Source organism: Galleria mellonella, unplaced genomic scaffold (assembly GCF_026898425.1).
Source record: "Galleria mellonella isolate WM207_F2 unplaced genomic scaffold, CSIRO_AGI_GalMel_v1 utg56, whole genome shotgun sequence".
Lineage (NCBI taxonomy): Eukaryota > Metazoa > Arthropoda > Insecta > Lepidoptera > Pyralidae > Galleria > Galleria mellonella.
This window is the reverse complement of record NW_026442117.1, coordinates 1794634-1807636: the sequence shown is the minus strand read 5'-3', so window position 1 is coordinate 1807636 and position 13003 is coordinate 1794634. Positions and strand designations below refer to the sequence as shown.

General features: G+C 37.5%; 1 protein-coding gene across 4 annotated transcripts in view; it reads left to right on the top strand.

Annotated features, from left to right (window-relative positions):
• Window positions 1–13003, top strand: part of LOC113514784 (neutral ceramidase) — a 51431-nt gene that overhangs the window by 23860 nt on the left and 14568 nt on the right. For all 4 annotated transcript variants that reach the window (XM_052899089.1, XM_052899088.1, XM_052899090.1 and 1 more), the window contains exons 2-3: window positions 80–192; window positions 9030–9182. In XM_052899089.1, coding sequence (XP_052755049.1) covers window positions 80–192; window positions 9030–9182 — 266 coding nt within the window. The remainder of the gene's footprint in view (window positions 1–79; window positions 193–9029; window positions 9183–13003) is intronic.

The window sequence follows — 13003 nt, the reverse complement described above, 5'->3', positions numbered from 1 at the left end:
AGAACACAGTCCATCATTATGTTATAATTAGGACAATTATGTTATAATTGTTTAAGATAATACGTTTCTTTGTTTTCAGATATGATGTATAGGAATGCTTTATGCGTGCTGGTGTGCGCGTGCGCATCTAACGCGCTCCGCGTCGGCGTCGGCATCGCTGACGTCACCGGCCCGCCTGCTGAGATTGGATTTGTGAGTAAACATCTGTATTTGGCTAAATAGGTTCATAGACGGTCAAGTCTGTTTGATTAAGCTATTTGATGATGAATTTGATGTCTTGATGATGATGATATATATATATATATATATATATATATATATATATATATATATATATATATATATTTCAAGTTTAAAATATTTAATGTAATTTTTTTAATAGATTTATAATATTATTAATATTTTAGAATAGGCCACCTTGCTTTCCCGAATGTGTCGTAAGAAGCAAATAAGGGAAGGCGAGGAATGGGCAGCAGCTTCTCTCTTAAAACATTTCTAAAGCCCAACTACGGTTGTCAATCCGCTTGCCAAGCGTAGCAATTACTGGCAAAATTCCATAAGAGAGGGGCTTATATTCAGCAATGGGCAGTTAAAGGCTGAAATGATGATGATGATAAGTGAAATGAAGACGCCGACTTGCTGCCATCTTCACCCATCATTATTCACTAGTGCTCCGCTTGCGTTATTGGTATACGCTCGCGGTGTACTAAGTGATGATTGATTATTAAGAATATCAAAATCACGATAGTTTTGAGAGGAACCGCGTGGAGGTCGATCTGACACGGTATATTGCTAGCAATAGGGCCACTAGTAACCGTTACTAACGATTCCTTTACTCCGCTTTCAATGTATTTGTTAATCGTATACGAGTGAAGTTGAAGTCCTTTTTTTAATGGGCAAAAATGAAATGGTAACCCCGCCTGTGCTAACGGTATGCACTGGCCCCCGCCACCAGTGAGGGATGATAGGTGAGAATGAAAGCCGGTTAGTTAGTCTATCCTAATGAATTCGATAAAAATTAACCACGATGGTTTTTAAGTGGAACCGCGTGGAGGTCGATGGGGAATTTTTTTTTACAACTTAGAATGGCAAACAAGCTGACGGCCCACCTGATGGAAAGTGGTAACCGTCGTCTATAGACATGAGTAGTACCATGGACATAACAGAGTATACTGTTTCGCCCATGATACCATGCGTTGCCATTCCTGAGGACTCGGATGTTATTCCTCTGTACCCTGTAAATTCACGCCATATCCCACCCTTCAAACCGAAACACAGCCATGCAAACACAACTGCTTCACGGTAGAAACACGAATGGGACAGAGGTACCTAAGCAGTCGACTTTTGTACAAAGTAGAATGGTAGAATTTTTCCAGGTACCTGAAGTCTAATTCGAACTATTTAAATTTACTTAAACTAGGGCAATCGTATCTGGGGCTTTGACTTCGCATGCGCTTGCGGGTTCATTAACCGATTGTAGGCAGATAAGATACTAAAATCCATTTCGAAATATGATATCGTAGCGACCGTACCGGGCGGTTGCTATGGATACCATTGAGATGAGTAAAGCTACGTTTCATAATATTGCAATAATATCCGGGGTATCCAATCCATCTGCAGTTATGTAAACTTGGGTAAATATCTCCTTACAGTGTTATAAATGAGGAACTTTATAAAGATTTTTTTTACTAAACCACACCTAAAGGATTTGAATGGACCTTAGTACATTGATGTTTACATCTTACTAAAACAATAAATAAGATTTCTTATTCATGAGACTTAGTCAAACTCAAACTCGCGTCACAGTCGCGTATGACATGGGGGGAAGGGATTGTTAGTAATGGAGACTGAGAATCCCATTGCTAGCAATATACCCAACCAGGTCGACCTCCTCGCGGTTCCCCCTGGAAACTATCATGGTTAATTCCCGATTAATTCATCATGATGGGCTAACTGGCCTGTTTTCATTCTCATCTATCACCCTTCACTGGTGCTCCGCCAGCGTATACCGTTAGCGCAGGCAGGATTACCATACCATTTTCACCCATCAAAAAAAAGTCGCTTATGATTAAGGATCATGAATTATTTCGATACTAGTAGAGCTCTATCGATCTAATTACACTTAAACCAATAGTTTTTACATTAGAATAAACGATATCTAAGAAAAATGTATATAGCGGGTCTTAATGGTAATAGAAGTTAAAACAATAATAATTTATAGAAATTGTGTCTGTATGTATTTTTGATCCTGCATCAAGCAAAAACTGTGTTCCTCAAGTTGGAGCTTAAAAACCGATATATTGTGTATTTAATTAGTTTTCATACATTTGAAATCCACGCGAACGAAGTAGCGGGCTAAAAGCAAGTTTTGAGTAAAAGAATATTTAATATTTGAACGATATATGGTAGGTATATAGGTCAATCCGCCTGCCAAGTGTGGCAACTACTGCAAAATCCCCTTGTGGGACAAGCTACACATATGGTATTTTTTTTTGATGGGTGAAAATGGTATGGTAACCCCGCCTGCGCTAACTGGATACGCTGGCGGAGCACCAGTGAAGGGTGATAGATGAGAATGAAAACAGACCAGTTAGCCCATCATGATTAATTCATCAGGAATTAACCATGATAGTTTCCAGGGGGAACCGCGAGGAGGTCGACCTGGTTGGGTATATTGCTAGCAATGGGATTCTCAGTCTCCATTACTAACAATCCCTTTCCCCCTCTCTACACATATGGTAGGATAGATAGACAGATAGGTAGATGACCAAATACTATCTGAAAAATATAATTCATATAAGCAAAGTGCGAGTTCCAAAAGGGATAGCCCAATCTGTGCCGGGATCACAGGGCACGTATAAACTCTGATGTTAAAAGAACAATTCCTGATTACTGTATTGCATCGCCAGCAAGGCCACAGCGTAATTGTTAATGCCTACACCCTTTTGCAATTGATAACCTTGGCTATTTGTTATTATTTTCTCTTACATATTTAGTTACAAAACATAGGTACATATATATACACGTGTTGTAACAAAAGTAACTTAGCGTTGTGTAAATTGACTTATTTATACTTACATTACATTTGGAGTTTACCGTTTTTTTTTATACCACTGAGGTGGCAAACAAGCATACGGCCCATCTGATGGTAAGTGGTTACCGTAGCCTATGAACGCCTGCAATACCAGAGGTATTACGCGTGCGTAGCCGATCCTGAAGAAACCTCTTTACCCCCTTTTTGAAGAACCCCATCTCGTCTCGTTTTTATATTAATAAATCATTTATTTCGACCAACTTGGAATATTGTACACGGAATTTACAAAATTAAAGGATCTATCTATCCATTATACTTACTAAATGTTATAAGATTGTGTTTCATGTAGATGACGGTAGGGGCCGCCCTAGACAAACGTATGTTGACCAAATAGGCGACGTGCTGAAAAAGGGCCAAATTGAAAGTACCCGTAACCGGCGAGCGTGTATGGAAAAGATTGATGAATGTGGAGGAAGCGAAAGAGGTTTGTTTGAATCGAAGCATTTGGCGTTCCATTGTTTCTGCCTACTCTAATGGGAGACAGGCGTGACAGATATGATATGTATATGCATGTATGTTTTTTTTTATACGACTTAGAATGGCTGACGGCCCACCTGATGGAAAATGGTAACCGTCGCCTATAGACATGAGCAGCACTATGGACATAACAGTGCACGCACATACTGTTTCGCCCATGATACCCCCCATGCTTTGTCATTCCTGAGGACTCAGGTGTTATTCCTCTGTACCCTGTAAATTCACGCCATATTCCACCCTTCAAACCGAAACACAACCATGCAAACACAACTGCTTTACGGCAGAAACACAAATAGGACAGAGGTATCCATGCAATCGACTTTTGTACAAAGTCTCCCTCTGGTGTAATATGTATGTATATGTATGCATACATACATATTACAATTAGTTATAAGTTTTGTTGTCTGTATGGTGTTTGCCCTTCATGTATGGTGTATTACAATAATAAATGTCTATCCATCTATTTAAATTACGAACTGAATGTTTTTAAACATCTGTATTTATATGGCTGCTTCTGTTTTTTTTCTAATCAATAAATGTGTAATGCGATGCCTGTTTGGGCTATCAGATTACGCTGGCGGACTACCAGCACGTACCAGTGAGCGATGATAGGCGAAATTGAAATCAGGTCAGTTGGTCCATCGTGACGAATTCACCAGGAATTATTCACGACGTTTTCTGTGTGGAGATCAATCCAAAAGTAATATGCATTTTTTTAATAGATGAAAATGAATGGTCACCTCGCCTGCGCTATCGGTATACGGTGGCGGGGCACCAGTGTGTGATGATAGGTGAGGATGGAAAGGCAGGTCAGTTAGCCCGTCGTGATGGATACAACGATAAATTAGTCACGATAATTTCCAGGATGAACCGCGTGGAGGTCGTCCTGATATTGACAGCGATAAGGACTAACCAACAACTATTACTAACAATCCCTTTCTCCCTGATAAAATGTATTGTACAGCAAATAAACAAGACAAGAACAGACGTTGTCAAATGATACGAAATCGAAATTACAATATGAAACATTTTAAAAGTAAATCTATATAAAAATCACTATATATAATAGTATAAAACAAAGTTGCTGTCGCTGTCTGTCCGTCCTTATGTATGCTTAAATCTTTAAAACTACACAACGGATTTTGAAGCGTTTTTTTAATAGATAGAGTGATTCAATAGGAAGGTTTATATGTATAATACATGCATAATATTGTAAAGAAAGGTTGATAAATTTAGAAGTTTCTACTATGATGTCGTAAATAAACACATTTTTTGCGCTTACATTGCAAACGCTGGCTGAACCTCACGAGATAAATCAAAATAATGTACTACAGTATTGTATACCTTAAAAAGGTCAACAAAAATGTCCACGATGGTATATGTCTATCTCTTAAGGATAACCCACAATAACCATTTTTTATCCTTTACATTTTACGTGGAAAAATGGCTTATTTACGAAGTGATTTTAAGCAATACAGCATTCATTTATATCCAATTAAGTATCTTAATTACATTGTCCATTTAATATAAATCAATATGACCCTTTACAGCATGTAATTTAAATGATTATTTCCAAAGATATTACAGATTTAAAATGCAGGGACATAGCGGTGCGGCATTGCACCCGTGCGAAGCCGGGGCGGGTCGCTAGTTTAATAATAAAATATAAGGAGTTTTGCAACGACCGGTCTCCAAAAGAAGACATTGCGATTAATTCCTGGTGAATTCATCACGATGGGCCAACTGACCTGATGGGGGGAGGGTTGTTAGTAATGTGGACTACCAGTCCCATTGCTAGTAATGCACCCTGTCAGGTCTTCCTTCACGTGGTCTCTCCTGGAAGCTATCGTGCTGTAATCCAGGTGTATTCATCACGATGGGTATGACCTGCGTTTTCATTCTCAGATCACTGGTGCCTCGCTAGCGTATTCCATTAGCGCAGCTGGCATTATCATTCTATTACCTTCCATTGAAAATATGTTAATTCAGTTACCCTGTAAGGTTGGGGGAAAAGGGATTGTTAGTAATGGAGACTGAGAATCCCATTGCTAGCAATATACCTCCTCGCGGTTCTCCCTGAAAACTATCATGGTTAATTCCTGATGAATTCATCATGATGGGCTAACTGGCCTGTTTTCATTCTCATCTATCACCCTTCACTGGTGTTCCGCCAGCGTTCCCCGTTAGCGCAGACGGGGTTACCATACTATTTTCACCCATCAAAAAAACCCTGTTAGGTTGGTCTCCGCGTGGTCCCCCTTTGGAAACCATCGTGCTAAATTCCAATAGTTAATAAATCAACAATAAATTATCATCATCACCACCATAATATCAGCCTGTTCACTGCAGAACATAGCCCATAGGGGGTTTTGCCATTAGTTGTCACTCTTGGCAGATTGGCAACAAGCAAGGCTTTGGTATTTTAAGCGGGACGCTGCTGCCCATTTCTTGACTATTAAGTTCCTTTAGTCGCCTCTTACGACACCCATAGGTAAGGAAGGGGTGGCCCATTCTATGCCGGGACCACATGACAACAATAATTGTTAAATAATAATAGCAATAGTTTGCAAAGAAACAGAGTATGTTATGAATGACACATTCATTTGTCGTCATTATACTTACAAACAATCTATGGATAAATCACCATTGTTTGTCTCTACAGAGCCTTGACATCATCGTCATTAATCATCATGCGTTAGAGATTGCGTTTCGATTGCGGATGTTTTTTAAATGACTAAAAGGATTTGAATTAAAGTTTCGACTTAGTTTTTCATGCAACTAATAATGGAAAACAAGTTGACAGTCCACCTAATGGGAAGTGGTAACAGTCGCCTATAGACATGAACAGTACGATGGACATAACAGAGTATACTGTGTCAAATAACTTCATGCGTTGCCATTTCTGAGGACTAAGGTGCATTTTTAATGGGTGATAATGCAATGATAACCTTGCCTGCGCTATCGGTATACGCCGGCGGGGCACCAATGAGGGATGATAGGTGACGATGAAAGCAGGTCTGTTAGCCCATCGTGACGGATTATACTAGAATTACACACGATGGTTTCCACAGAGAACCGCGAGGAGGTCGACCTGATAAGGTTTATTGCTATTAATGGAGAAGTTAGATTTAATTTCTAACAATCCCTTTCTCCCTGGACTGAGGTGCTGGGTTACTACAGCCTGTAATTTCATCGCCATATCCCACCCTTCAAATTGAAACACAGCCATGTAAACAATTGTTTCACGGCAGCAACAGGATTGCCCATTGCTAACAATATACCCTAACAGGTCGACCTCTTTGTGGTCCCCCCTGGAAACTATCGTGCTAAATTGCAAGTGTATTCATTACGATGGGCTAACTGACCTGCCTTTCCATCCTCACCTATTATCCCTCACTGGTCACTCTGCCAGCTTATACCGTTAATGCAAGCGGGGCTACGATTTCATTATCATCTATTAAAAAAAAAACTTGGTATTTGGCATAAAAATGTGGTTGGATCAACTATTTAAATATGAGGACGGATAAATGCTTGGATTTAGGTACGGATGGTACGAATAAACCTTGAAATATCTAAATGTAAAAATGACTCATTTTCTGTTGCCAACTAAACAGGTATACGAACTTTTTAGGCAAAAATATTTCACATTTAAATAAAGATTCCTATATTAAAAATAGTATCTAAAGATTAAAGTGGTTTTTGGCGGGAAATTAAATTGACATTTACAAAATATGGCAACATCTTTATTAAAAAAAGACTTTAATATGTTAATAGCAAATTATTGACACAATAGCAAATTTTTTTTAATACAACAGAATGGCAAACAAGTTGACGGCCCACCCGATGGAAAGTGGTAACCGTCGCCTATAGACATGAGCAGCACCATGGACATAACAGAGTATACTGTTTCGCCCATGATACCCACCATGCGTTGCCATTCCTGAGGACTCAGGTGTTATTCCCCTCTGTACCGAGTAAATTCAATCCATATCCCACCCTTCAAACCGAAACACAGCCATGCAAACACAACTGCTTCACGGTTGAAACACTAATGGGACAGAGGTAACCAAGCAATCGGCTTTTGTACAAAGTCTTCCTCTAATAATTTTACAAAAAACATACTAATAGTTATTCAATAAATAAATTAACATTCAATGTCAAATTCATACAAAATAAATTAACATTTTACATATTAATATATTTCATTCAGACTTTATTTGCAAATGAATATATGAATATATTTAAATGTTTAGCAATTTTTTTAGTTTTGTATTTAATCTTATACATAGGCAATATTGCCAATATTAATATTACAAAAATGGAAATATTTCATTTTTATATGTTTGTTTGTAATGCATAAACTCAAAAACTACTCAACGAATATTAATAACTTTCATCTATAGAAAAGCTACAAGCATGTTTTGTAGCTATTACATCGTGCCTCCGGTCAAACTGTTTATAATTACTCCTCTCCATCCAAAGGTTGCCTGGAAGAGATCGCTCTCAGCGATAAGGTCGCCCATTGTTTTCTCACTGTGATTATTTCTTGTAATTGTTTATATTTATAATAAGTTTATTATTGTAATATTTTGGAGGGAACAATAAAGAGTATCTATCTATCTATCTAGGCAGACGGATTGGCAACCGCTATTAGGCTTTGTAGATGTTTTAAGAGGGATGCTGCTGCCCAGTCCTCGCTCTCCTTTAGTCTCTTATGACACTCACGGGAAAGGAAGCGGTGGCCTATTCTATGCCGGGACCACACTGCGTCATCATCATATGGGCCGTTAATTGTCCACTGCCAAACATAGGCCCCACAGGCAATATTAAAACTAATATTTCTTATGGGGTTTTTTTAATGGATGACAATGGAATGATAACCCTGCCTCCGCTATCGGTATACACTGGCGGGGCATCAGTGAGGGATTATAGGTGAGGATGAAAGCGCTGCTCAGTTAGCCCATCGTGATGAATACACCTGGAATTCAGCACGATATTTTCCAGGGGGGACCACGTGGAGTTCGACCTGACAGGGTATTTTGCTAGCAATGGGACTGATAGTCCGCATTACTAACAATCCCTTCCTCCTCTTGTATTTGGTATTTTTTTTAATGCGTGAAAATGGAATGGTAACTCCGCTTGCGCTATCTGTATACACCGGCGGGATATCAGTGGAAAATGATAGATAAGAATGAATGCAGGTCAGTTGGCCCACCATGATAATTTCGACAAAAATTAACCATGATGGTTTCCAGGGGGAATCGCGTGGAGGTCAACCTGAGTCTAATAGCCCTGTTGCTGGTAATATACCCTATATTACCAGCAACGGGGCTATTAGACCTCATTACTAACAATTCCTTCCCCCTCTTGTATTTGGTATTGGGGCTATTTATCCCTATTATTAACAATCTCTTCTTCCCCCAATCCCGTTATTTTACTGCCATATTCTTGTTTCCAGATGGGATACGCGAATTTCGAGCAGACCGGCCATGGTATACATTTGCGACAGTTCGCGAGGGCATTTGTTCTAGAAAACGATGTTGACAGCGCAGAGCGGGTAGTGTTCGTGTCTGTTGATGCCGCCATGATGGGGCATGGAGTCAGGAGAGAGGTGAGTATAGGTTAAATTCTTAGATTATATAGATAGAGTGTCTCCATACAAATGCTTCGAGAAAAGCGGCTCGACTTTTTAGTATATACAATTTTATGTGATAAATATATATGCAGTTATGAGTGATTCGATTAAAAATTCTATATTGATTTTGATTTATAAATTTTGCACCTTTATAATGCGCAAAATCTCATTTTATTTATTAAATAATTAAATATAGATACGTCAAGGTACATTGTGTGCATACGTATATAGAACACTAATAAAAAACGAGAGCAAATTTAACAGTTAGCTGACAAAAAGTTGACCCGTTTTTGACGTTCAATGCTTTTTTGTTTCCATAGTCTCTTATGATACTCTGGGAATAAAAAAGGTGATTTCATCCCGTGTGATTTTTTGTTTCAATGTGAAAATAGCATGGTGACCTCGTCTGCGCTATCGATATACTCTGGCGGGGCATCAGTGATAGATGATAGATGAGAATGAAGGCAGGTCAGTTGGCCCATCATGAATAATTCAACAAGAATTAACTACGGTGGTTTCCAGGGGAAACTGCGAGGAGTCGACGTCGACTTGATAGCGTATATGGCTAGCAATGGGACTGTTGGGACCCGTTACTAACAATCCCTTTCCCCCTGTCCCGTATGTGGAACAATGCAATATTATAATTACAATACATGTCTTGTAATTTGATGTAAATGCTGAATAAAAAATATACCTTTTTTTATTTTTCTTTTATGGCAAACAAGCTGACGGTCCACTTCATGGAAAGTGGTAACCGTTGTCTATAAATATGAGCAGTACCACGGACATAACACAGTATACTGTTTCGCCCATGATACCCCGCATGCTTTGCTATTCACTGCCATATCCCATCCTTCAACCGAAACACAGTCATGCAAACACAACTGCTTTACGGTAGAAACACGAATGAGGCAGAGGTGCCCAAGCGAACGACTTTTATAAAAAGAGTATATATATATATATATATATATATATATATATCTACTAAGAAGTTAGTATTCTTTTAAATGTTCAAAATTAATAACAAACAAACTCTTCCACTTTTTTTATTAGTATGTATAAAGAGATAGATATCACCGGTGTTGCCACACTCGAGTGTAAACATGTTTCTGTAGACATGCCGTTACAAAACTCGAAACGCCATTAACGCCAGTTGAGAAATGTTAATAAAATTTCTTCTTCAAGTGTTGCGTACTAAGGTCCATTTTCTGTTTACTGCACTTTCGTAATATAGTCGTCCAATTGAAGTCCTCTCCAAAGTTTATGGTAAATAAAAAAAAATATATATGTATTTGGAAGACCAACAGCTTTTCCTACAATACCTAACAGTAAGGATAAATTATAATAATGAAATAAAATAAATAATAAAGCAATTTAAAACATTGCTTACCTAAATAGTATTTATTATATATTAATACAAGAACAACTGGTTTGACCTATGTTTGTTTTCGTCGGGAATGCTCTATTTTATTTGTATTTATTATTATAATTAGTTGTTTTATATATTTGCGGCGTTTGTGGTTAAGACTCTGGGCCTGTGGGTTTTTTTAATGGATGATAATGGAATGATAACCCCGCCTGCACTATCGGTATACATTGGTGGGCACCAGTGAAGAATGATACGTGAGGATGAAGTCAGGCCAGTTGACCTGTCGTGATGAATATATCAATAGTCATGAAGATATCCAGGGGGAACCGCGTGGAGGTCGACCTGACAGGGTTTATTGTTAGCAATGGGGATTAACGTCCCCATCACTAACAATCTTTCTCGTCCCCAAATAAATGAATATTAAATACAGTAATGCAGTACATTTTGCGTGATGACAGTACAAATACACAGACTGATAAAAATTCGGAAAACTGTTGTTATGGTTGAACACTGTACATATATTATATATATTTTGGGATATGGCGTGAACTTACAGGGTACAGAGGAATAACATCTGAGTCCTCAGGAATGGCAACGCATGGGGGGTATCATAGGCGAAACAGTGTACTCTGTTATGTCCATGGTACTGCTCATGTCTATAGGCGATGGTTACCACTTTCCATCAGGTGGGCCGTCAGCTTGTTTGCCATTCTAAGTATATATATATATATATATATATATATATATATATATATATATATATATATATATATATATTTAATATCTTCTACGTATGTACAGACATCATCTAAATACACTATGAATATAAACACAAATGAGTATGGTTTGAAATTAACATGAAAATGAAACGTTTGCTTTATGAATGCTTCTTGCTGAAGATAAACAATGCACATATTTTTAAGTGGGTTACAAGAACCAAGGTTCGTTGCTTAATTTGTTTTAGGTATGTTAATAATGCTAAGGGTTCAAGTGTCTGGTAGAGAATATTTAATAATAATTTATTTCATGTACTTATACAGAGGACTGATCCTAATTTATATATATTCTGTATTGTATACTTGTAAGTTACATATAATATAAAGCATTTATAAATTATGTGAGCAAGGGTGGACTTATCTCTGACAGAGATCCAGTCAATCCAATACAGTGAGAATGCATGTCATATATATATATGTGTGTGTATATATATATATATATATATATATATATATATATATATATATATATATATATATATATATATATATATATATATATATATATATATATACGTATATCTTCTTCTATCTATTTACGTAGTTACACCATTACGTAGTTTACACCATTTTTCTTTACGTTACAGGATAATTTTCTTATTATATATATTATTATTTTCTCCACAAATTTTACAGAAAAATACAATTACATGAAAAAAAAATACAACTATATATAAATATAGTATAAACAATATTTCTTGATATTTTGTCTGTCAGTATGTATGTACCTATATATGTTGGATTAGATGCAGACTACAGTTTCACTGATATTTTCAAAGTAAGCAATCTTATTAATGTAAAAAAAATTATAACTTAACGACGCCTGTACGTGAGACGTTTAAAAAAAATATGTGACAGTATAATAAGACCAATAGATGCTAAAACACATTTTTTTAGAAATTTTGTCTGTCTGTATGTTTATTTAGGCATCACGTAAAAACTACTGCGCCAAATTGTGTGCGGTTTTCACAGTCGTATTCCTGAAAGTCGAACTTAAAATATGGCGTTTGTTTTATTTTGATACGCCATTTATAAGTGTTTTCTTTAATTGATTTTTCTACTAACGCGTTAAAAGCACAAAACAATACTCCGATGTAATTTTTGGTCAAGGGATTTTTTTTTGATGGGTGAAAATGGAATGATAACCCCGCCTGCGCTAACGGGATACGCTGGCGGAGCACCAGTGAACGGTGATAGATGAGAATGAAAACAGGCCAGTTAGTCCATCATGATGAATTCATCAGGAATTAACCGTGATAGTTTCTAGGGGGAACCACTAGGAGGTCGACCTGGTTAGGTATATTGCTAGCAATGGGATTCTCAGTCTCCATTACTAATAATCCCTCTCCCCCCTGGTCAAGTGATTACCAGAGGATTCTCCTCAGTACTCCACTAGATATTCATTTAATTCTAAAAGTATCCGTCAGCTTGTTTGCCATTCTAAGTTGTATAAAAAAATACGTGCGTACGAAGCCCCAGTCAAAAGCTAGTATGTAATGCATTTGTATGGTAATACCATTTTATTTATTTCTGCCTTGAAGAAGCACTTATTTGTTTAATACGTCCATTAAATACGTGAGGTGCTTTTTTTTAAATTGCACCAAATCTCTCCAAGAGGTGACCTTGGTGAGATCGACCTCGATCGGGGGGGG